Source organism: Falco rusticolus, chromosome 3 (genome assembly GCF_015220075.1).
Source record: "Falco rusticolus isolate bFalRus1 chromosome 3, bFalRus1.pri, whole genome shotgun sequence".
Classification (NCBI taxonomy): domain Eukaryota; kingdom Metazoa; phylum Chordata; class Aves; order Falconiformes; family Falconidae; genus Falco; species Falco rusticolus.
In genome coordinates this window covers 50305414-50330542 of record NC_051189.1, presented here as the reverse complement: position 1 = coordinate 50330542, position 25129 = coordinate 50305414, and the positions used below count along the sequence as shown (strand labels likewise).

At 40.6% G+C, this 25129-nt stretch overlaps 1 protein-coding gene and 1 long non-coding RNA gene across 5 annotated transcripts in view; one reads left to right on the top strand and one right to left on the bottom strand.

Moving 5' to 3' along the window:
• SPIDR (scaffold protein involved in DNA repair) overlaps positions 1 to 25129 on the top strand; it is a 209370-nt gene that overhangs the window by 158304 nt on the left and 25937 nt on the right. For 3 of the 4 annotated variants that reach the window (XM_037379016.1, XM_037379019.1, XM_037379020.1), the window contains exon 11: positions 20967 to 21125. The exons of the other annotated variant lie outside the window; for it this stretch is intronic. In XM_037379016.1, the coding sequence (XP_037234913.1) occupies positions 20967 to 21125 (159 nt within the window). The remainder of the gene's footprint in view (positions 1 to 20966; positions 21126 to 25129) is intronic. 4 annotated transcript variants of the gene reach the window in all.
• LOC119144100 lies at positions 596 to 21042 on the bottom strand. The gene is made up of 3 exons (XR_005102962.1): positions 20954 to 21042; positions 5423 to 5429; positions 596 to 606 (listed from the first exon to the last, which is right to left on the bottom strand). It is a non-coding gene; the product is annotated as an uncharacterized LOC119144100 (long non-coding RNA).

Genomic DNA, 25129 nt, shown 5'->3' with positions numbered 1-25129 from the left:
CTATTATCTCCATATGATGGAGCAGCCTATTTGGTATGCATATACACATATGGATAATGCTGCCCCTATCTGAAAATAAACATAGTATGAGTTTGTGAAGGATAAACGGTGGAAGGAAGATTAGTCTCCCAATAAGAAAAGTTCCAAGTGCCTGTCAGAAAGGAGTATAGATGCCTCATTTGCATTGCTGAATTTTGATAGTTAAAGACCAGCTTTAGCATTGTGTGCAGGGGTTGTTTTTGTTTTTATTTGCCTGCTACCTTTGTGAAAGGAAATATTTAATAATATTTTCCCATAAATGTTTACCCGTAGCTCTCCTGAATTAAGAATGTCTCACTCTACAGGAATGTGAACTAAAACCCAAATAAAGCTTGTAGGCTTCATAACACAGTCATTCGTGCCAATGCTCTGGCCTATGCTTAGTGATGACCTAGAGTCTGAAAATTTATATCCATTTAGTTCCCTAAAAACAGCAAACATGGTTTTTTTTCTTTTTTCCCTTTTTTAAATCAGCAAGAAAGATGTTGCAGGTTTTTTCACTACCTCCTGATTGTAAAATGCTCAAATAGGTAGTATTTTGCTTATTATGAAAAAACAAAAATTCAGCTGTCGGTAATTCTTGCAAGTATGAGGTGATAAACTAAAGGAAATGATGTTTGCAGTAGTCTCACTTACAGGCTGATCTGCTTCAGTCTGCGAAAAGGAAACACTGAAGTTAATATGTCCATTTGAACACAATAATTTTTCACCCTAGTATGTTTCAACAGTTGCAGATACCACTAGAGGATTTTTTTAAAACAACTTTTTAGTAAAATTGATTTATAAATAAAATAGAAGGTCCGTAAAGCAGACCATTAAATGGCATCCACATTTGAAGTTTTAGGTAAGTTGAACAAATTCAGTAAACTGTACAGAAGATACATCAGGAGAAATATGAGTCAGAAGAATAGTGGCTGGCACTTGCACACAAATTGAAACTTGAGTTCGAAAGCCTGAACTTCACTTTTGATGACTGTTTTAAATCTTAAGTGTTAGTGAGCTAATTCTGTTAGGGGAAATTAGGTTATGTGTTTGTGTGGTTTTGTAGTGTATGGCTGTAAATGCACATTGACACACTGAAAAAACTGAATGGACTTTAAAACACATAAAAAAGTAAACTTTTCATAGGGTGTTTAACATGTTTTCCATTAAACTGACTTTCTGTGTTTTTGAGGTGTTTCTGCTGTTCCTTTTAAGTGGCTTACATTTTTAAATTGGTCTGTCTCTTCTGCAGTTATAAAATTAAACAGTGATATTGTGTCTAATGTTACGTTATACAGTATCATCTATGCAAATATTTTGTGTAAAATTATTCCGTCAAGGTGGGGGGATTTCTCTCTCTCTCTCTCTCTCTCTCTCTGTTTAAAATCAGTCTGACTCCATGTCCATCTCTCCACCTCTCCTCACCCTGGTGAGCTGTCTTGTCACCACTACGTGCCAGGGTGCCCATTCAGTTGAGCTGGAACAGTTGTTTGTGGTGCTAATGCAGCAAACTGATGCAGAAGAAAAATAGAATCATAGACACATGGAGTGGTTTCAGTTGGAAGGGGCCTTTAAAGGTCATCTAGTCCAACACCGCCCTGCCATGGGCAGGAACACCTTCCACTAGACCAGGTTGCTCAGAGCCCCATTCGACCTGACCTTAAATGTTTTCAGGGATGGGGCATCTACTGCCTCACTGGACAACCTCTTCCTCTTCCAGTGTTTCACCACCCTCATTGTAACAAATTTCTGCCTTGTATCTAGTCTGAATCTGCCCTCTTTTAGTTTAAAACCATTACCCTTTGTCCTATCACAACAGGCCCTATTAGAAAGTCTGTCCCCATCTTTCTTGTAAACCCCCTTTAAGTTTTGGAAGGCCATGACAAGGTCTTCCTGGAACCTTCTCTTTTCCAGGCTGAACAACCCCAACTCTCTCAGTCTGTCCTCACAGAGGAGGTGCTCCAGCCCTCTGATCATTCTTGTGGCCCTCCTCTGCACCTGCTCCAACAGTTCCATGTCTTTCCTGTACTGAGGACTCCAGAGCTGGATGTAATACTCCAGGTAAATTACTTTTGCATCTGAGGTTTGTTTGTTAAAGCCAGTTCCCTGATCTGATTTCTCATGCTGCCTCAACCTGTTTTGTCATCACAGTTAGGAAGGAGGAGTGGGGACAGTGTACTACAGCTTAGGAGCGGGGCATCAGTTGTGTAGGGCAGATACACTTTCATCTGGTGCCTCCACTGAATACTTCCTGACATGAAACTGGTTTTAGTTTGTGGATGTTAGATTTGTGGAATTTTTAGTTTGTGGATGCTAAATGTTTATGCCGCCTGACAAATAGTATTTTCAGTCTGCAGGTTTGATATGGAGATATATATGCATGGATGTGCATTTGTATCTATATTTGCATATGGAAAAAATGTTTAGTTTAAAATTCTGTTGTTCTTGCAGAGCATGAAAAATACAGAGTTTTATGATTTGGCAGAAAAATCCTTCAGTGGACATGATTTGAAGTCATAGTTAAGAAGATAATGCTATACAGATAACAAAAATGATCTTGAAATCTGCAGAGTGCTCAAATGCATGTCGTGAGAAGCTGGACAGTTTCCTAGCTGAATCTAGTCATTAAAAAGTTTAGTTTGTGGGGAAGTGTAGGTGGAGAAGTTAATATTTCTTTCATTACTCAACTAGAAATTTGAAAACAATGTAAGAAGTTTCCTGTGTCCTGAGATTGCCTTTGTTAAATTTCAGTCCAGAACGCCTTTTCATATGACAAATCTTATACAAAGCACGTTGAACATGGAAAGTAATTTTGTCTGTTTCTAGGCAGACCAAGTATTCTGACTCTGAGCATTGCAAATTCTAATTTCTGTTTTCTTTGAGCAGTTTTACTTAGATTAATACAGTCTTGTGTCATCAGAGATAGTAGATGTCTTTATTTCTTTTCACATGGCATTCTTCTGTGTCTTACCCACACCCTGCAGACTGGTCTGGGTCACAGATTATTGTATTTTGATTTGATTATACAGAGGTGTTGGAAAGGACTTGGAAAACAGTGGAAAGGCATTCCTTGCCTTCTCCTGCTGGCATAGTTGCATCTCAGTAAAACTTCTGACTAAAACCTGTTGATACACAAAGCTTGAATGGAAGTTTCTCACTGGACATTAAAATGCTGCTGCAGTGCTGAAATATAATATTCTTGCTGTCTGGGAGCATCACTTTGTAAGCAAGCACAGACTCTAAGTCATTTTTGTGCGGTAGGTGAATACGTGGTACTTTATCTCTGCCTAATGTAGGCTTCAGATAAATTATTTTGAAGTCTCCGTTTACGTGATGTAAGTTACATGAGCATTGGAACTGTAAGGGTTATTTCTGTAGTGGAATCATTTCTTTACCTGTATACCAACATACTAAGTAAGGAAAGCATGAAGCTTGCTGTGATGAATTCTGGAGAGATTGCTGATGCTCTGCTGGCAACGCACAGCTTTGTTGACTACCCAGTAACCATTCTTGTATAATTTTTATGAACCACAATTTACCATTTCTCATTTTTCCAGCTAGGTTGTACACTTGTAAAACTAAGTGATGAGATACTTTAAATATATGCCAAATGATTTCTAGCAGATTTTACTTTGGGTATTCAAAGTATCAAAGGAAATCTTCCATGTCTTCAGGGATTTTATGGCCACTGGAGGAGAAATAAATAGGTAAAGAACATATCTTAAGATTCTGATGTAAATACAGTCTATTTAAATATTAATTACTCCTCCAAAATTGTGTAGCCTGGTCCCTTTTTGCACAGTGAACAGGACAAATTAAGTATAGTCTATTGATGCTTCAGTTGTTTTCCAATTTAATGTTACTCAAGTCAACCTGCAGGTAAGATAACTAGAAAGGACATAAAATCCAGAGGATACATTGTCCCTGAGTCCACTGTGATACTGAAATCATGCAGCCCATTCCAAAACAGCAAATACCCAAAGTCTGAACCACTTCATAACTCAATGCAGTGGTCAGGCGTAGTCCATCTTCTCTGACAACTTTAATAAACTGAGTCAGTAGAACAAGAAGATCAGTGTGGTAATTATCATAATTTAACAGTTATAGCAGTAGTTTACATTTGTGTGTTTCTAAACCTGAATAAGTAACACCTTCTAAGCGTTGTTGAAGTAGATGAATTGTCTCTGTTGTTCTTCAGGTAAGCAAAAATACAGGTGGTGAGGACAGTGCTTTTCCCAAGTGTGTGTCCTTCCAGGCCAGCATCAGCACCCTCTATCTAGGTGTTGAAGTAGTTGTTTGGAAATGATGAACTGTTCCTATGACCTCATTTTGGAATAACTGCACACAATGTTTCTTTCTGGCACCTGACAGCTGCTTGCTTTCTTGCCAAAGTCTATAAGCACTGACATCAAAGAAGTTAACCAGAGTCCAAAGACAAATCTGTATTGATGCCTTAAGATTTCTGTTACTCTGTTGCTGATTTGTGCATGTAAAACAGAAATAACTTCTGTTCATTTTTGGGTTCTTTTCCTATGCTGCTCACTGTTGTTCTTTTGTTAACTTGAGTGTTTTAGCTAGAAAACAATATTTCCCACTAGGGAAATATAACTGTCTTCCAGAAAATGTTGTTCTTGCCACTTCATCAATTGGATGTTGTTCATATAGCTGTATTTACAAAGTTGATTTTTCCCAGCTCCTACCACTTAATAACAATTTAATAATAATTTTAAAATAGAATATAAAATATACAGCATCGTTTATATAAGGGCTGTAATGCATTAGCATCCTACCTGTAGGATTAAAACAAGTGTCCACACAGTGAAATGAAAAAATGTTGAATACTGGGAATCTTTCGTTAGTACCTAATATTGAAATTTGGGGTCAGTATGTATACAAAGGTCTGTATATGGAACAGTGAAAAACACACGTAGTACAGCAGATTGGGGAAAATGGGGAAGTGGATGGGGCAAGACAGAGTTATGAATTCAAGTTAAACACCTGTAGGATGAAATCAGATGTTCTTTTGGTATCTCATCCCAAATCAGATGATATCACATTTATGTGCCTTACAAGAACATATTTTTTTATCTGTTTTTATAGTATGGAATATCCCTTTAGTCAGCTAGGGTAGCTGATCCCTCCAAACTTGTTGTGCATCCCCACCCTACTTGCTGGTTGGTGGTGTGAGAAGCAGAAAAGGCCTTGACTCTATGTAACCACTGCACAGCAATGCCTGAATTATCAACACCATTTCCAGCACAAATCCAAAACATAGCCCCACACTAGCTACTATGAAGAAAACTAACTGTATTCCAGCCAAAATCAGCACATTCTGCACTCCTTATTCCATACCATTTACATCATGCTCAAGTCCCATGCTATCCAATACATCCTCATTAACCCCCACCCTCAGCCCCATCCTTTGATACGATACACAGATATAATTCCCTTAGTCTATGGACCACCCCTATAAAACGTCTTTAAAATGTCCACAAATGTCATCGAGTTCATTTAGTCCATGACTTTGGGCTCCATCTGTTATGGTGGTCACTGAGGACAGGAGAGGTGGTGTGGTGCATGGAGTTACTGGGGACCAAAGCCAGCTCAGGTCATGTCACTGCTGCATTTGCTCTGCTTCTTGTAAGGCTTGTCCTCCATTGGTTCAGGTTGTTCCTGCTACACTTATTTCTGTAACATGCAACTCAAATCTTGGGTTACAATAATTTAAAGGTATTTCCATTACAATCCTCAGCCCTGGTCGCTTTGGACCAGCCCATAGGGTTTAACATTTCAATGAACTCCTCCTCTTGCCCCTGATCCAGTTTGGACTTATCCACAGACTGCAGTCCCTTAGGGATGCATCTGCTCCAAGCGGAGCCTTATCTGTGAGCGACAGTCTCTCCAGGGCTGCGCCTGCTGCGGCATAGACTCATCCGCAGCCACAGTCGCTTTGAGGTGCACCTGTTCCAGCGTGGCCTTATCCATGGGCCGCAATGCCTTCAGAGGTACACCTGCTCCAGCGTGGCCTTCGCCACAGCCACAGTCCCTTCAGAAGTAAACTGGCTCCAACATGGCCTTACCCAAGGCTGCAGTCCCTCCAGGGCTGTACCTGCTCTGTCAGGGGCTTATCCATGGCCACACGCTTTGAGGTGCTCCAGCATGACCTCAGGCACAGCCAGCGATGCTTCAAGGTGTACCTGCTGCAGCGTGAACTTATCCACAGATGCTCTGGGGTGTACTTTCTCCAGCATGGACTTATCCTTGGGCCACAGTCCTTTCAGAGGCATTCCTGCTGAGCAGAAACGTAACCACGGTCACAGACGCTTTGAGATGTACCTGCTCTGGCCTGGACTTATTCAAGGCCACAGATGCCTTGGGGTGTCCTGCTCCTACATAGACTCATCTGCAGGTGACAGTCCCTTTGACTGGAGTTCACACCGGTGTTCCAGCCTGTCCGGTACAGTGGCAGCAGTGATGCCCTGGCCACCTGCCGGCCCAGGCCCGTCACCACGGCTGTTATCAAAGCGTTCCCAGGCACAGCAGAGTCAGGTGATAAGCAGGATGGCAGTACAGCAAGTAGTGAAACCAAAAAGCAGCTACTAACGAGCACTAGACTCTAAAATACAGTAAGGCAAGCAAGCCCCATGGCAAGCACAGGAGCCTGCCAATTAATAGCTAAACAGCAATTAACAGCTGATCTGTTATTCGATCTAGCACATTCCAATCAGATTTGTTGTTATCTTGAACCCTTTGAGCCCCATGTTGGGTGCCAAAAAGGACTGTCATGGTTTAAGCCCAGCTGGCAACTAAACCCCCCACAGCCGCTCGCTCACTCCCCCTTGGTGGGATGGGGAAGAGAATCGGAAGAGTAAATGTGAGAAAACTCGTGGGTTGAGATAAAGACAGTTTTAACAGCAAAAGCTGCACGCGCAAGCAAAGCAAACCAAGGAATTCATTCACCGCTTCCCACTGTCAGGCAGGTGCTCAGCCACCTCCAGGAAAGCCGGGCTCCATCCCGTGTAACCGTTACTTGGGAAGACAAACACTGTGATGCTGAACGTGTTCATTGTTCCCCACCACCCCCCCCCTTCATTCTTCCTCCCGCAGCTTTACATGCTGAGCATGGTGCTATATGGTCTGGGACATCCCTCTGGCCAGTTGGGGTCAGCTGTCCCGGCTGTGTCCCCTCCCAGCTCCTGGTGCCCCCCCAGGCTGCTCGCTGGGGTGGGGTGAGAGGCAGCACAGGCCCTAATTGTGTAAGCACACATATGTTCAAATGCGTTTCTACAGCTGTTGTGAGAGGAGATGGGCATAAGTGTATCTATTGCATTTCCATCTCTCACTGTTCAGCACTGCTTCTACTTACAGGCATACTGGATAATTATTCTTCAGTACGCTGGATGTTTTGTCAAAACAAAACCTTGAAAATTAATGAATAGTTACTGCATTACCATTTTAAAAAGTATTTCTAGGAAAAATGGTTGGGAATTTTTCAAAGAAATAATTTTCTGTCAGATCATCTTGTAAAATGAAAACTTCTTACGAAAAGCTTGTAGAAGCAATTAAAAAATTGTGAAATTGCTGAAATGCTATGTTTTGAAACAATGCCATTTTCTTACTCTGAAACCACTTGTTTAGAAATTCCATTTCAGTTATGATTTTTTAACTTCATTTTTTTAAATTGGTAAAACAAAATGCTTAGATTGATCCAAGTGGGATACACTTACTGGGTTTTCATTTATTGCATTTTTATCTTGTTAATATGTTTTCACACTTCTTGCAGTGGTGGAAGTTAGGAAACGTGTTTGAGAAATGGCTGGTCAGAAAGCACATTTATTAAAAATGTAGGCATTTTGTCTCCTGTTCTTGAGAATATTGTTTGGAGCCTTTGTCTATTTTGTTTTAGCATATTCCCGTGTTTTAAATTTAGGCTGGTTTTATGCTTCACCTTAGGAGTACGTGAGTTACGTAGTACCGCATGATCCAAAATCAAGGGTGTCTGGCCCTACCTGGCAGTAAAGAGAATACCATGAACAGTGTGTCCCATGTCAACAGACAGTGCATGAAAATGTGGCCTACATTTATGTAAAATATCATTTTTACATGCTGGTGGTTCTCTGTGTCATATAACACATGTCCAGTAGGAAAGAACCCCCTTAAAGCAACCTTCAAACTTCCTTCTGATGGATTCAAAATGCTTTGTTCTGGAGATGGGGTGAAGCCAGGCTGAAGGAGCAGCCTGGTTTGAGACCCCTCGATGGAAAGAGGTCCTGCTCAGTGGAGAGCCTGAGAGGGAAAAATGCAACTGTTACGATGCCGGCAGTACTCTGAAAATACAGGTACTAGTCCTGTTGCCTGTGGTTAAGAAGGATAAGGAAAGCAAGTGATGTTTAAACACCAAGGCTTTGATCTGGCTTTGTGACACTGATGCTCCCGTGAGGATCAGGGCTTGTATGGTATATCAGAATCTCTTACAGGCATATAGAAGAATTCCTTCCTGTCCTAATGTGTCCTCAGTGCAGTAAGCAAACTCTCAATTAGAGAAGGAATGTGTGACAGGAAAAAGAGGAGGAGACAACAAGTGTGACCATACAGAATACTATCAACAGGAAACTGCATGTTCTAAAGACAAAAGGTATCTTGTTATCTTGGCTGTGATGTTACATCTCCTGCTGGCTTGCAATGGGTGACAGCTCAGGAAAATCCAAACGTTTAGCTGTGCCTCTCCCTTCAAGTCTGTGCTGAATCACATCAGAGGCTGTAACACCAGTGTGGTGGTAGGAGAACAATGTGCTATTGTTGATATTCTTTTGGATAAGACACAAACCCAGAATCTTAACCACAGAATATTAAATCACCTCTTTTGGCATGAATAGATAGGTTTACTAAGGGCCCTAATCCAGTTCTAATTTACATTGTTATCTTTTGTCTCTCTAAACTCTTCCTGTTGTTTAGATTAGATTTGGTCCACTTTTTTTTCTTTCCATTGGAATATAAATAATGAGAACAGACTATGCTGCACTGATATTTGAACAAATTCATACTTTCAGGACTGTTTTCTCTTTATAGGGGAAGGGAAAATCAGAATCAAGTATAATACACGTGTGGTTTCTCAGTATTTGAGCAGGGTTGTTTTATGAAATCCAGTGTAATGACCGATTATGTCATTACAATAAAGTAGTATTCCACATGTATGAGATCTAAAATAAAGGCTGTCATCTGCACAGGGTAATTATGATTAAGGTGCTGTAGTAGAGATTTTCTTTCTTTTAGGACACTTCCTACTAGCACACATAATATTTGAAATCTTCTATATGCATCCAAAGGTGACCAAAGTGATGAAAGAAGTGAGAGATCCATGCATCTCTATGCATGTTTTAAAACTACCCAATTAAATGGGAAAAAAAAATCAGAATCTGGCAGATTTAAGATTCTTTTTTATGTTCTGTGTGCTATGTTCCAAGTTCTTATCCTGCTAAAAATGATTCCTTGAAACTATAGGAAACTGTAAGTGTGATATTTATAAAATTACTTCAGTGTTTCATCCTTGGTTGGTGTTCAGTTTAGATAGTTTTAAAAGCGAAACATGGAATTTGCATGAAGGATTGAATGAAATCAAGGTGGAGGAATGTTACTGATGCTGCCCAGGTATTTTCTCTGCCTGCTGTATGGCATGAAATGCAGCTCATTGAAATCAATGGAAAGATGTTAGTTTGAGTGAGGTCTGGGTAATGCCCCAAACCTACTGCTTATTTATAAAGCTTTGTTTGACCTGTAACAGAAAATAAGATTTCCTATTTTGAAAAGTTCAAATGGAAGCTTAAAAGGGTAGCAAAACTTCATTTTTTATTCTCGGATTGGAAAACTACTGTCATCTGCACTTTAACCGTTGCTTGTTGTGTCCATAATTCCTGATATAAAAAATCCAAATGTGTCTGGGGAAAGGGCTCCATCAGTAATGCTTGTAGGTCCTCCATGGGGTTATACCAGTGTTGCCACAGACCGGCATTTCCCCTGCTAATCTCAAACTACCAGAGATATGGAGAACAGCAAGGTGTAAGAAAGGAAGTGGAAAAGAGGTCGTATCGGAGAGCATTTCCTCCTGATCTTTGTTTTCTTCACCTTCCACATTTTTTTCCTGCTGTTGCTTCATCTCCTAATGGTCTCCAGTTGATTCACCTCTCATCTGCATTCCTCTCAGTAGATATATTCTCTCCTGAAGTAGGGCGTGATGGTGGCCAGCCACCACGGGCTCAAAACTTGGGGAGCCAAAGGGAATCCTCTTTTGCACATAGATTACAACTGCACCCTAACCAATTTAGGTTTATTGCTTTCTTCTCCTACTCCAGGAGTTCCTCCAACAAGCAAAGACCATAGCAGCACCACATTCTTCTCTGGCTTCCTGAGAGAGAGGTTTTACCGAGGTATATTGCTGCTTCCCTGCAATACTGCAGCTAATAACTGCTCTGCTCAGAGCTGCGGCACCTCGGCATAGGCTGGGTCCTTCACAGATAGTGCTGGGGGCTGTCCCTTAATCTGGGGACAAATTTGGCTGGCCAAACCCATGATCATAAGAGAGCAACCATGCTTTTCTGTGCAGGTGCAGCACTGGGAGGGGGTTAAATGACAGGGTGCGCCTTGGAGCAAGATGAAGTGTTCAACAGCGGTCCTGTCCTACCAATACCTGCTCTTCCAGTCTTGGCTGGAGGCCCCTGCGGACTAAGTGGTGGACAAGCGGAGCGGGCGGATAGTCCTGAGGCTGCTCCTCTGGGGTTCTGGCCCCTGCAGCTGATAGCTGCCTCCCCAGCCTGGCTTGTGCACTAGGAAATAACGCTGCTTTGTCGCATTAGAGTTCATCAGAGGGATGTCAATTCAGCAGCTGCTGCAAAAGATTTTTTAAAAAATGCAAAACAAAGTAAGATCTCAAGGGGGGGGGGGGAAGCAGAAACAATATAAAGGTTTTACGTGTAAAATACATAAAAATATAATATCTGAAAATCAGACTTTCACTTGCAGACCTGATTTTACATTTTTGCACTTGATGACATCGGTTGCACAGAAAGCCCTGAATCTTAAAGCCTGCAAAATGAGTAAAAATAAGACAGGGAAATATTTTCCTTCTCTTTCTGTCTTGCAAATCATGTATTTTTATGATTATAAATAGCTAAATCAACAAACTTTTACTGACTGGGGATGTTAAGCACACTTTTGTTGTTGACTTACAGGACTATTTAAACTCTTGAGTGCTAAAAATTAGAATTCCCTTTGGAAAAGCTTGTAGTTTTCAGTGGGCTGGGTTGGAGTCCTCAGTAAGAAGCAGTTAATAGGTAGACTGTGGTGACTCCAGCAAAACAAGATAATCAATTCCATCTGCTTTTCTAATTAATCACCCTTAATATTGGAAGTCAGGGACATCACAAATGTGCTCAGTAAGCATATATTTTGCAAAGGAGGATAACAGTTCCTTACCTCAGTGGCAGTCAATTTGTCTGACACCTCGCTTTTCACCTCTCAGAGAAATCCTGGGAGCAGCCACCCCCTGCTCCCCATGGCTGAGCTGCACTGCCCCAGCCCCCTGTACTCTGACTGCAAGGGCACCATGCATCCTGATTTTTTGTTGTTGTTGTTGTTTTAACCAGTTTTGCTTGTTCTTCTCAGAAAAGGAATAGTTAAAAGGAATGAAGAGAACGCTCTGTTTGGGACTTCAGTTTTCCAAAATAAAATATGTGAGGGAAAGGTTTCATTCAATTTTGGCATCGCTTTGTTAGGTCAGTTTAAGCCAAGACAGACTGTTATTCCACACTGTTTGCTGATAGTAGAAAGTTTACATATCGAAGTGTATTTTTTTTCTTGAAGGAAGAGAAAATCGGCACGAATTTAGGGGACAGCTCTCTTACTTGCTTTGCAGGAGAGATTGTTCTGTTAACAACTCATCAAGAAAGAAAGGGGGAAAAAAAAAAAGATAAACAGGATTAACTGTTTACTTTAAGTGAGCCGAAGTCTGGTTGTTTTTCCGAAGAAGAACACAATGTACTGTTGTATCTGGTTTCCAGAGTGGTGTTTATCATAATTCCTCCTGCGGTGGTTGGTAGAGTGCTGGGAAGGCTCTCCGCCCACTCACAGCTCGCTCCCTTTCCCTCTCCCATTGAGGCCTCTGGCCAGGACTGTGAGATGGAGCGAGCTGTCCTGTGTGATCTTTACTGCCTGACATGAGCTGACATTGACCCAGAATAAAATAACAGGGGCCGTTTCCTAGAACTCTCGGTGGACTGCTGAGAATTGCTACCATAACTCTTGTAAACACGCGACACACACACACAAACACACTCCCTCTCCCTCATTTAGAAACACACCTAGGAAAGGCAGCCACGAAAGCAGAGTGAAGAAAAACAGCTGAGTGAAAAACAGAAACGGCAGACCCTGTGAGAAAGGGTGGAAAATTGCCTTTCTGCTGGGGAAGGAGCCCCAGCAAAATTTCACTTCTGCTTTTCTTCTTTACTCTTTCTTCTGCCCTTTATTTTGATGAATATTATATTTTTCTGCTGGTTCGGTGGGATGTTGTGGCATTGAAACAGGAGAATGTCTTACTGCATACAGGCACAGCTCTGTGAGAAGTCCTGCAGTGTTCCTGTATTTCATTTGCCTTTCACGTGCACTGGGGAGATACCTGTGCAATGGTACACTACCAGGAATGTGGTTTAGGATGTTCTGTGCCTGCTGAAATGGGCAGGGTTTTTTTAATACTCACTTCATGTTGATGTTGGTGTTGGTTTTGCTTTGGGTTTGGTTTTTTTTTTCTTTAATAAAATCTAGGATCCCGTTCATGGTCTGTGTGGTTTCAGAAGTAAATCTGGTGAGTCCAAATAACATGGTCTTGAAAGATAAGGGACCCCAGTACTGCTGCTACAGTGTTCTTGCTTCATTCCAGATACTGTAAAGCCCTCACTGTGGGTTTTGCAGGGGGAGCTGAGAGTTTTCTAAGCCCTGTAGCGTGGAAGGAATGGGTTGATACTGCAAGGAAGCCCTCTCTCGCTATATATACGCATACATACATATTGGGTCCTCCCCTAGCTCAAATGGGGTCTAACACACAGAATAGACTCTGTGGACCTGCCCTCCCAGATACAATCATATTATTCAGCTATTGCTTTCAGATCACCTGACAGGACTTCTATTGATTTGAAGACAGGACTTCTGATTTTTATGTATAAGGAACTGAGGCATGGAGGAAACACAGCACGGCAAAGATGATGTGAAATGTTGCCAGAACCAGCAACTGAATGCTGATTTTCTTGGAAAGGAGGGTGCTGAGCACCTTACAAGAGAAGATCTTTTGGCAGCACCTCACCAACTGTTGGAATTCTTGGATGCCAAAACAATAATTACAAAGTCTTATGATTAAAAAAATAAACAAAGAACCCCTCCTCAGATTCATAGATAAGTACTTTAAATGACTGGGTGGTAATTACACGTTATATTTGGAACATGATTTTTCTACTGGAGATCATCCATAAGAAAGACTTGCAGTTTTCAGCTGAGCCTGTAAGTTTCTTAAGTGTACATTCTTACCCTCGATTCGTAAATCATGACATACAGGGAAATAATATTTTCTCGGAACTGTATACTGAAATAACCAAGAGATTGTAATAGGATTCCATACTGAAGGAATGGTACACTGAGGAACCTGAGGAGTGTGCATCTTGGGTTTTTTTTAACAACTACAATTAACAGTGAGTCCAAAACAAGCTGGGATGATCTGATGTACTTGCTTTTTTGTAACCACCCAAAATTGTTTTTGTTTACGTAACAAGCTGTATGGAATGGATCTTAGCAGAAGGACCATAAATTACATGCAGTGTAGTAGTGTGGAGATGCCTGGGGGATCTTACTGGTCTGTTGCAGCTGAACCTTCACACAAACTTTTAGGCAGTACTTAGGAAGTTATTTTTCCTTGACTTTCTGTGTCTTCCAAACCATCACTATGAACTTTTACTTACGTGGCAGAATTACTTTGGATTTAAAGTATTAATATATGAAAACTTAAATATGCTTTTATGAATCTGAGATAAGTGCAGCTATTGGGTGGGTGATACTGGAAGTATTTCTCAAGTGCAACTCTGTAACTGTTTGAAATTGTAGTTTAGGGACCATACTGCGTTTGAGAGGATGTCAGAAATGTCTTTTTATGGTTTAAAATGTTTTGTTTACTTTTGTGTTAAATTCTGTGTACAGATAAAATACATCAGCAGTTTATTTTGAAAGTGCACTTAGAGACAGTATCAGATGGGGAGTTTAAAAAGTTCATTTGGTGCTGCATGAAAACTTTGTAGACGAAAGGGTTTATGCTGAAAAATTGTCATGTGTGAAGAAGCCATGGTTGTCATGGCACATATGAAAAGCTGTCTGGTTTCTGTGCTACACCCGTTCCCAAGAAGTTGTATGTAGTTCCCACCAGGCAGGCAGTGTTCCATGTTTTGAGTGGGAACATTTACAGTGCTGTGGAGCTCCATGCTCTACATGCGTGTTCTGCATTAACAAGGTGGCCCTGCTGATAGAATTGGCTCATACAGGTCTCTTCCTACGCACAAAAGCCTTTTCCCACAAAAGTGCTGCTTCTTCAGGTCATAGACATAAAATAGTAAGTGGAAGGATTAACCTGAATGAAGAAATGGAAAAAGCAATCACCGGACGGGGTTTCACAAAAGACCTCATGGAAGTTGCATTTGATTTTCCAGTTTGTGTTGAAGTATGTGATGATTCAAGGAAGTGAATGAAAATAAGCAACCATTATTTTATAACCTCTCTTTTTTTTTTTTTAACGTATGAATAAAAATGTAAGGAAAACCAAGGAAAATCCAAAATGGTGGGCTTGATATAGTTACTGTAGTGAGCTATTTGCAAAGCGCGTTCTACAAATACTCTGTTGCACACATGCTAAGAAGTGCCTGCAAAAAAAGATTTCTTTCCTGAGACCAGGGAGGCCTCTGCTACATATTTTCTGTTTGTGATGCTGAGATAAGACTTGCTCATTTCCCTGGTGATAGTCCTGTCACATGTGCAGTTTCCACCAACAGTTCTGCAAGGACAACCTGTCTCTCGCTGGAAGGAACTGGAGTCTCTGGTGCTGACTGTGTGGGGTGTGCTGTGCCAGCTCTGCCAGGTCCAGCACTCCAGAACTGCCTCCTCCTTTCCTTCCTTCTGGGTCCTTCCACAATTACCGCATAAAAACATACACAATCACAAACTCCACTTTCCAGTAATTTTAAACCTCTGGTTTTCAAAGCAAAAGATTGATATTTCGGTCATCTCAGTGCTTCAAACGAGAGCACCAGCCTGGGTGCTCTTAGAAACGTCTGTACTTGGAGTGAGTTATGACCAGAATTCTTTGAGTTTGGCATTCCCCTTATAAACTGGAAGCAGCGGTGCTTGTGTTTTCCTCTGTATCTGTGTTCCTCTGGAGCGTATGCATAGAAGGGGCTATGTTAATAGTTACTAGTCTATAGTTAATAGTCATAATAGTTAATTTTTATCTGTATCGTTCAATCCATAGTTATGCCCTGTAGAGCTTCACTTACTATTTAGCGACAGCAAATGGCATGGATTTTAAGCAGAAAGCTCTGAATCTTGTGTCTCCCTAAAGAAGGCTCTAGCGGCTATGTGCTTTTCTAAAGGGAGCGCAAAGCAGTGCGTGTTCTGGTGAATACAGTGCTTTTAATTGGAAAATCTTGCTACTGTTACGAGGGGTTGGGGGACACGGATGGTTGTTCCTGTGTATTTAGACCTGTGCTCTGAGCTTTGATTTTTCAGAGGCGATACGGGTATGGTGAATGCAAGGAGTGCATAAGGTGGGGATAAATTAAATCCCAGTAGGGTGGTGTCCTGCAGGTTAGGATTTGAATCTGAGCCATATTAGCAGGAGTTAATCAGCTCCACCTTGAGACTTGACCAGACAAGTTACTGAATTGGAGTTGTGTAGGTAGTGTTGTGCCTCTGGTGATTAAGGAAGAGGGGGTTTTTGTTTATGTGTGTTTATGTACGTGTGCTTTATGCCTCTGCTAGGACCACACCTCAAAGAGATAAGAAGTCCTTCTGACAAACAAAGGAGCAGCAGCTGTCTCTCGGATGGCTAAGATAAAGAATGAGCAAATATCAGAGCTAATACAATTCAATTTTCAGGCATTTCCCCATTCCCCCCTTTCCATCCCTTCCAGAGAAAAAGTAACTAATGAAGTCCCTGCTGAGCACTGTGAAGGTGGTGGCATCTGCCTGTCTTGCTCCTCATGCTGTGCTGTGTAGCTTAGCTATGTATGGAGAAGAGCTGCTGTGGGCCACATGGTTGTCCTGTTACCCCAGGGTAAAATTTGTTAGTTAAGATCTGTTCATGACAAGTTTCTGTTGTTTGTTTTCACAAGATTCAGTAAAGGCAATCCCTGCATCATCAGTCAGTTCTGGCCTCTGTGGGCTCTCGTCTCCTCTGCAGGCAGATCTTTTTCTTATTCTTTCCCACTAGCCGCTGAGGAGGCTGGAGGTGACTGAAGCTGAAGAATGTTTTTGTTGCTTTACCTCTCCAGAAAGCCAGCTGCCCAGTACAAGGCAGCAGTATGGAGAAGTATTATTTGTCTTGCATGAAAAAGTAATAGTAAAAGAAGGCTTTGCACTTTACCTATAAGGAGTGACTGACTAGAAGGGCATGGCAGACTAATCCTGTAATCCTCTCCAGATTTCTACTAGGAGACATTTTGTCCTAAAGATCAGCAGAGTCATAGAAATAATGCAAAGTAATCAGTCTCATCTTCCCCCAGTCCCCATCGTTGCTCCTGGCTATTAGCAAATTAACAAAATTTTCCCAAGCTTTTGGATGAGACTTACTCTGTCATTACTTAAAAAAAAAAAAGGGAGGGAAGAAGTAAAAAAACCAGACTAATCTGTGCCTCACTTCTTATCATTCCCTATCTTCTCCCCCTTTGTTATTACCAATGAGTCATACTTCACCTTTCCCTTAGTCTGCATCTCCCACATTCCCTGCCACCCCTCACTCCTGGAGTGAAGTCTCTGCTTCTTTGCATGAGAAATTTCAGTTTCCAAAACCATATTTTAAATTCAGGTCTCATTTTTGTCCCAAAGATAAAGATGGCCCTTATTTCCTCCCTACCTGAGCACTGCTGATAACAATGGAGATGTTGCCCTCCTTTTTAACAGTTCATTACTGACAAGGCATTGGTAAAGGTATATTTAAGCTGATTAACTGATTCAATACAAATGTCCCATTTTATGGAAGAAAAAGTATTTGTGACAGATGTGCACAAACCATAGATGCTGAATTCCTGGGGGCAGATACTCATTTTGGATTTGCAGTTTGTATCATAATTTAGATGTGGGTTTTCATCGTGGTAGTGAGCTTCAAAGTGGGGAAAAATTGTGGGACAAACTGTTGCTTTAATCACAGTTAGACTTGCTGCTAAAACTTAAATTGCAAGGACATTTGCTGCAATGTGAGAGCAACCCTGTAACATGGGAAAATAATACAAAAGCACTTTTCTGGGAATAAAGTGAAATCAAGGAAAAAACTAGTGCTGGTGAAGAAGTTAAGGCCATGAATCAACAGCCTCTGAAAGCAGCTGAATTACCATTAGTGATGCTAACAGTGTATGCAAAATATGTAAGAACAGAACCATTTTCAAAGAACATGAGAGTATTTCTCAAAATGCATCGTTCAGCTGATTTCATGATAGTCATAAAGTAGGAAAATCAGTTGTCACTCATCATTAAATACCTATAGCAATACCTACTGAATTAGTGCAAAGCAGATCAAATGATGTTGAGAATATTTCAAGTTTTTGTCATTCATTCATTCATACTGTTTTAAAAGTGTGCTGAAGCAGGGAATGTGTTTGTGAAGTTCTCTTCATAGCTTTAGTTTGGGATAATCCTCATCTTTTAGTTTGAAATTGAGCATCTGAAGGTTATCTCTGAAAGTCTGTCTTTCATTTTAAATGCATATTGCAGAGAAATCTCGACTACCTTTTGGGAACTAAGAACAAGTGTAGTATAGTGGATGTCTGCTCACTTGTACAGTCCCAAGAGATCAGAAGTACTTGGAGTCTGATGCAATCAGTTCTGATACTCTGTGCGTCTTCATGATGCCAATAATCGTGAGCATGTTACTAGTGTGAATGGGAACATTAGTAGTATCAGCCTCAAGTTACACAGTTCTTCCTCTACTTTTGTATATCGAACTTGGTCGTAGGATGACCATTCTGCCATCATGTGATCTGGGATGCTGTGCTTCATACACTAGGCAGCTGGAGTGGGAGCTTCAGCCTCCAAATCCCGCCTGGAAAATATATCCTTGTCTAGAAGTAGTACTCCATGCAAATAGGACTTTACTTTTACTGAGTTAAGTTTCAAAGAGCTGATATGATGATGATGATGATTTGGCTACAGTATTTTTTTGGTCAGATCAGTTTCCTATCTTTGCCATTTATGCTGCCACCACAAAGGGATGGAAATAGGTGGCTCAGGGATGTGGGGAGCTGAATGTCCAATGTCTGACAGCAGCTGCCTCTTTGCTTGGCTTAAAAGGACTGGGAAAATGCACTTTTAGTGACTGATGTCTTCTGCACCAACCAAGCTACTTTTATTTGGGCAATTAACATGTCCCAGAGGACTTACTATGAGCCTGGTGCCAGCTAGTCTGAGAGTTACTTGCATTCAGTTGTATCTCACTGAAGATATGAGAAATTCCAGTGATCAGTTAAGAGACTGCTGAGCTGATCAGATCTGAGACACTAACTTGGTTGGCCCTTGCTTGCTCCAAGATACAGAGGCCTAATTTTTCACAATTAACAGTCAATGAATGTTTTGTTAACATAGGCAAAACTGTTTGCTTTGTTTTTCCTGTTCCCCTCAATCTGATTTTCAGGAATGTGCAGAGCATATTAGCTCTGTTTTTCCAAACAAAACAATAGCATGAAAAGTTTCACTCAAATCAGTTAAAACTTGTGAGAGTCCTTAACCAATTGCAAGGTCCTAACATGGAAAGTGGCAGGCATCTGTGGCTTTTCTGCTTCTGGGCTGTCATGTTCATCAGTCTTTGTTGAGTTGGAGGTGATATTGTGGTATGAATCCAGAAGGCATCTCGTGGATTATTTTACACGCAGAATGAAGAGTAATAGAGTTGTTGAAGACCCAGGTTTGTATTGTTAGGACAGTCATCCGCTTCCTAGGCTGGGAACACCACTTACCCCAGAGATGAGGGTATGTACCCTTCCAAACTACAAATCACAACGTTTGGTTTCCTCCTGTTTGTCATTCCTGAGGGTAGAAGCAGCCTTTTGTGGCTCTAATGGACTGCTTAACCTTGACAGGCTGTGGAGGAATTGTGGAGCATTATGGAGGAAAATGCCTAAGCTTTCTTTGCCTGGTGAAGACTCTGTTTGTGTGGGACCCTTGCAGCTAGAGATACGGGGAAAATGTGGGAGCCTCCATTTGTATTCAATACTACCACCCCCTGCTCCTCAAAAACATCATGAGAATCTGAAAAATGAGGACTCTCAGCTGGTGCTCGCACAGCTGCTGATGTCTGGAAGGCTTTGAGGTTATATCATATGTTGAATACAGCCCTCTTAAGGGTGTAAACCAAAGTTACACAGTTCCTAGTGAACAAGGAAATTGTGATTAATGGTCTTCCATGTGCTTAAGTTTCCCTGTGAAGAAAATACATGGATTTCTTCCAGAGAAATATAGGAGCTCATTTCATTTAAAATGGGTTTTATAAAGATATAATGGCTACTGTTGAACGCTTTCAGGATGCATAATATATGATCTGCTCCAAGAGCAGTTTGGAATCAGCTTGCTGTGAGCAATGGTGCTGCTCTCGAGAAGGTAGTTTTGGCACATACCTTTGAAATAAACTGAATTCCACTGCCTAGTGCAACCCTGAGTTTTATTTAGAAATAAAGATTTGTGTACTACCCTCACAGGTACTTTTTGTCTCCCTTTGAAAAGTTTCCATGCTTAACTGTCTCTTTCTGGGGCAGTTAAACCAATGCTGTAGACAGCAGCCTCCTCCTTCGAGCACTGCATGACTCATGCTATCGTGGCTGCTCATCTCAGGTGCAGAATCTTGTGAAATGCATTTTTGACTGTGTCAAAATTTGACATAAATGTATGACATCCACTGATTTTGCCTTACCTGCTATGACAGTAGTGTCTTCTTGAAATGCCAGCAGACTGGTTAAGCAATACTTCCCAGCCCTACAGCCCTACTTCCATAGATTACTTTAATCAAATTGTTTGTTTAGCAGGTTCTTTTATTACCTTCTTAAAATAGTTCCTCTGGCCTTCTTCATACCCAATATTGAATATACTAATCAGCAGTTTCATATTGTTTTGTTCTGGGTTTTTTTAAAGAAAAATTTACATTTAAACCTTTTTATGCATCCTCAGGACTCAAAAGTTATAGAAAATTTAATGCTTGCTTTGCCAGTTTCAGTGTTGGTGATTATTACTTGTGAAATATGTTGCTTTCTTTACTTCTAAATAGAATTTTTATAGTTATACACACACACCCCTACCTTTGCACCATTGCCCTGTCTGCATTGCAGAATTCACCTCAAGCAAGGCACAAACTCAACCTTCTTTCTTTTTAAGTAGACAAACCACATAGGGCATAGCAGTTAATGAAGCTAATCCCCAGTGCAAGCTCTTTATGCTTTTTTTCACTCATGCTTCTCTATTTCATGGCCCTGTTACCTCCTGAAAATGATACATGAGAAGACCTTTAATGATGGCTGGTTTTGTTTATTGATACATTATTTGGTAGTAATTCTACAGATATTGTAGAGAATAAACCCTGTACTGAAGCTTGTAATATAATTTTCAGAAATTTGCTAGCTGGTTTCTTACGAACAGAAGCCAGTGAGTAACAGACGAATGTTTTGCAGGTTATGCCTCCTTGTCCAGGACGCCTATGGAATGTTCAGTGAAGTGCAGTTGCAGTCCCTGAGTTCTGCAGATGACATTGAGCAGTATTGCAGGAGATGGGAAGGAAAATTCTGCTGCTTAGCTGGAATGAAAATTTTGCAAAGAACTACGAGAGGAAGGTGAGATCAATTAATGGGAGAATGTATTGTATGCTCTGGCAGGCAGAGGTGATCTGCCCTTTCATTTATTTCTGTGACCAATAGTCTTTGGAAAAACTGAATCAGGCTTTGTTCAGTTAAGTGTCCTCATTGCCATTTTTGGGGCATGCAATAGTACTTGGGCCGACCATACTCCAAAATGAGCATAAGCAAGCTATACAGAGTAGCAGAGAAAGGAATAGAGAAGAATTACCATATGCAGCATTTCATAAATATGAGTGTTTTCTTCCTCCTCAGTACAGTCAAAGACTTAAAAAACATTTGTTCGCCTCCCTTTAATTGCAGAACTGCTTACTACAGTATGTTTTTCTGCAGTGCTGCCCAGTCTGGGTTGAAGTTTCAAGCATAGACTTTCCGTCAGTATATGATAACTTAATTAAGTCTGTATGGTTTTGGAAGTGCAGTTTAAGTTTCTTTAAAAAAAAAATTTAAAATCTTGCAAATCATAAGAATGTCCACAAACAAATAAGAATGTCCACAGGTTTATAGAAGAAGTTCCCCCAGATAAGTAACAAATTGACTTATGGTACCACTCAGATTTTGCTTATTTTGTGACTCCTTTTACATTCTTTGAATAAAATAAAATATCTTTAATCAAGAAAAAAAGTATTAACTAGATCAAGTATCTTATGTAGTATCTTTCTAAGGAAAGTGGTACAGTGTTCACATGGGGACCTATGTAAACATAACTAGATTGGTTCAATTCTCAACATAATTTATTTGTACAAGCATCCAATCTAGATAAGCCTTTGCTGTTGGAATGGCTATGATATTTCTGCTGACGCTTTTTTTTTTTCTGTTGAAAAATGCTGTTTCATCAAAACCAGAATGTTTCATGGAAACATTATCTATTTTGGAGACAATTTTGTTGGGAAGATTTTTTCAGGTCCAGAGGGAGTGAATATTCTCTCTCACATTCTCATTTCATGAAAACTTTCAGAAAGTCTCATTTTTGTTTCATATTGGAACAAAAACAATTTTCAAAGCCTTGAAACGTTTAGCAAAATGGAATTATTGTTTTCCAGCCAACCCTATTCAGTGTGCTTTTCTTTTTATGTACTCGCAGTGTTAATTTTCAGATCCTTTGGATTTCAAGCCTACTTGCATTTTTATGGATCTTTAATAACAAACACGTCTTCTTATTTAATTATTTTATTGGCCTTTTTTTCAAGTTACATTTTTTCCAAACAAATTAAATAATGGCTTTGGAATTCTGGATACAAATGAAGTTTTACAACTGGCTGCTGGTGTTTCCAGTCCTCTGCCCAGCTAATAAGAGACAGACTTTTTCTAATGTAAATTCTATTTCAAAGCAGCAGTAACTTACTTCTGGCTATTCTGAGGGCGATTAGAAGACACACTGCTGAAAATGCTGGTGGCTCAGCTGGAGCTGTGCTGGTGGTAACCCTGCTAGGAAACATTAAAAGAAAAAGGCTAGTGTAGCTTCAGGGACAGTGCAGTGGTTAAAACGTGATTTCATTGTACAAGATGGGTGGGTGGGGGAATTGTTCAGGGATTTATTTTTTTCTTAATTGTTTCAGCCTAAGTTCTGCTTTATAACTTGTTATTACTTTTAAGTGTTGGGACACGTTTTGTGTCATTCTAGGTGTGATGGAAACCACAGCAAAGCCGTAGTTGAAATGAATATAAGGGAGTACTTATTCACACAGAGCATAATTAGACTGTAGAACTCGTTGCCACTGGATAAATGGGTTTCCAGAGCCAGTGGTATGTCCAAGCATATGATGGGATATGCCTGTGAGTGCCCAACCTTGGCTTGCAACACATGTGAATAAGAACTATGTGGTCTGCCCTGCAAGAAAGACTGCTGTTTTTTGGGAGTTGTTTTTGTTTGGTTTTTTTTGAGAACGCCAATTCCTTTTTGGAAGGAGATGGCTTTTAAACTGTTTGTTTCCTGGAGTCTGACAGTGGCTTTTAAAACGGATAAAAGGGAATAAAATGTAGGAAATACGAGGGAAAAGTCATTACTTTTTTTTTGTGCCTTTGAAGCGCATGATGTGGAGAAAGCCAGGAATGGCTAATAAGATCCCATATGTGCATGTTGTCCCACAGTCACATGGACTGTAATCTCGCTTACACTGAGCGCTTCCTCAGTCCCACTGTGAGACAAAAGAGATTTTCCTTTAACAGATACAAGAGGTTCTCAAGTTTTTTGCATCAATGGACCACTGTTACTGTTCCAAAATTTTTCCAGGCCATCATCCATCCTCACCATCAAGTGTTTAATTTAAAGTACTATTTCACAACATTCCAGTAAATCAATTTTCAAAATCGCTATTTCATTTTGAATTTTAGGACTAAAAACCTAATATAGGATATTTTACATCCAGGCAAAACCCTGGCTGTAAACCTGACTTGATCTGTGGAATGAACCTGTACTGTAAGATGTGCCAAAGAAACTAAACTCATTTCTTCTTCTAATAAGAAAACACTGTGTTCCAAAAGAAAAGTAGGATAAGAACGTACACAACCATGGTCTGTCTTGACTAAGATTAACCCTGCAAAAAATTAGAATTACAGTAATCTTGCATTGAGAAGAACACTTAATGTTGAGCATCGGTTTTGAATACCCGTGAGCTTTATCAAGTACTAGGGTCTCGCACAAGGTCATTTGAAGGTCTTTCGTTGATTTGGGTGGTTTTCAGAGCAGGTCCCGTACCCTGCGTAAAGTGTACTCCCCAAAGCCATTCCTGCAAGAGCTCCTCCCCTTTGCAGTCCAGCAGAGGAAGCGGTGTTCCCCTTTGCAGTCCAGTTTCTGGCCATCCTGTAATACAGATGGGCTTGTCTGAGCCATGGCAAAGTTGCCATGGCTTGTTCAGCATCTTACTTCCAGCAGTTCTTCTAGTCTGTTCATGAGGCTGTTGGATAAGGTAGGAACCAGTGTTGTAGCAGCTGAATTAACAGCAGGTATGTGGTTCAGTATTTGTTTCTTGATACCTCTTCCCTTCACCCCCTCATTCATACTTGTCTCTGAGCCTTTTCTACAACCGTTCCCTGAACTGCCTGCTTAGTATCAGCAAAAAAGAAAGATGTGGTTTAAAAAGAGAAAACTGAAAAATGTTCATTGATCTGCCACTGGTGGTGTTGGCTCCTTTGAGGTTCTCTCTCTCATCCTCCCACTACCTCATGTGTCAGTCTTATAAATTCAGCCCCTTGAGAAAGAGGAAGTGAGATTTTGACCATGGACCGCTAGAGGCAGGAATTTTCGTTAAGGGTCTGTGTGCAGTACAATTAACATGTACACCCCCCCACCCACCCCCATTTTGATAGATCCCAGGCATGTTTCAGGTCTGTCCAGTATAACCAGTAACTAAATGGATGCAATTAGATGCAGGGACTGAGCACTCACTGAAATGTTTCAGGAGTAAATAACCTATAAATTGTCATAGTCTGCTGCTTCCTACCAGAAATTAATTTCAATGAGCTGGGATAAACTTTGTAGTTAGAGATTTGTCTTTCTCGACAAAAATAGTAGTTTTACTTTTTTAGCCCTCACTGGAGTTCCACACAGAATAATAATTTGGATTTTGTCTTTCCACCTGATTTGCCAAGCACTGAGTTGATTTACTGCTGAGTATGGGAGACCTACCTGCTGCTTCTCTTTATGCTTTCTTGTAAGGTAGAAGTATGAAGAGTTTCAATTCTGCGGAACAGAAAGATGACATGAATTTAGAAATGGAGGAGGGAGGAAGAAATGTTTTTAACTTAATCTGTAATTAATGCAGGGTGTCAGTATATATTTTGTCCCTAAATTGAAAAAATGCTTAACAAGTTTCAAAATAAGATGTTACTGTTGCATGGATAATGCTAAAATCCACACTTAAGCTGGATGGGGTGAACCACTTTGAGGATACATCAATTACTTACCAGCTTTGGCACGTGACCCAACCTTTAATTTGTGGCAGGTTGTCCTACCTGTTGCGTTTTCCTCTGAGGTAAGTAGA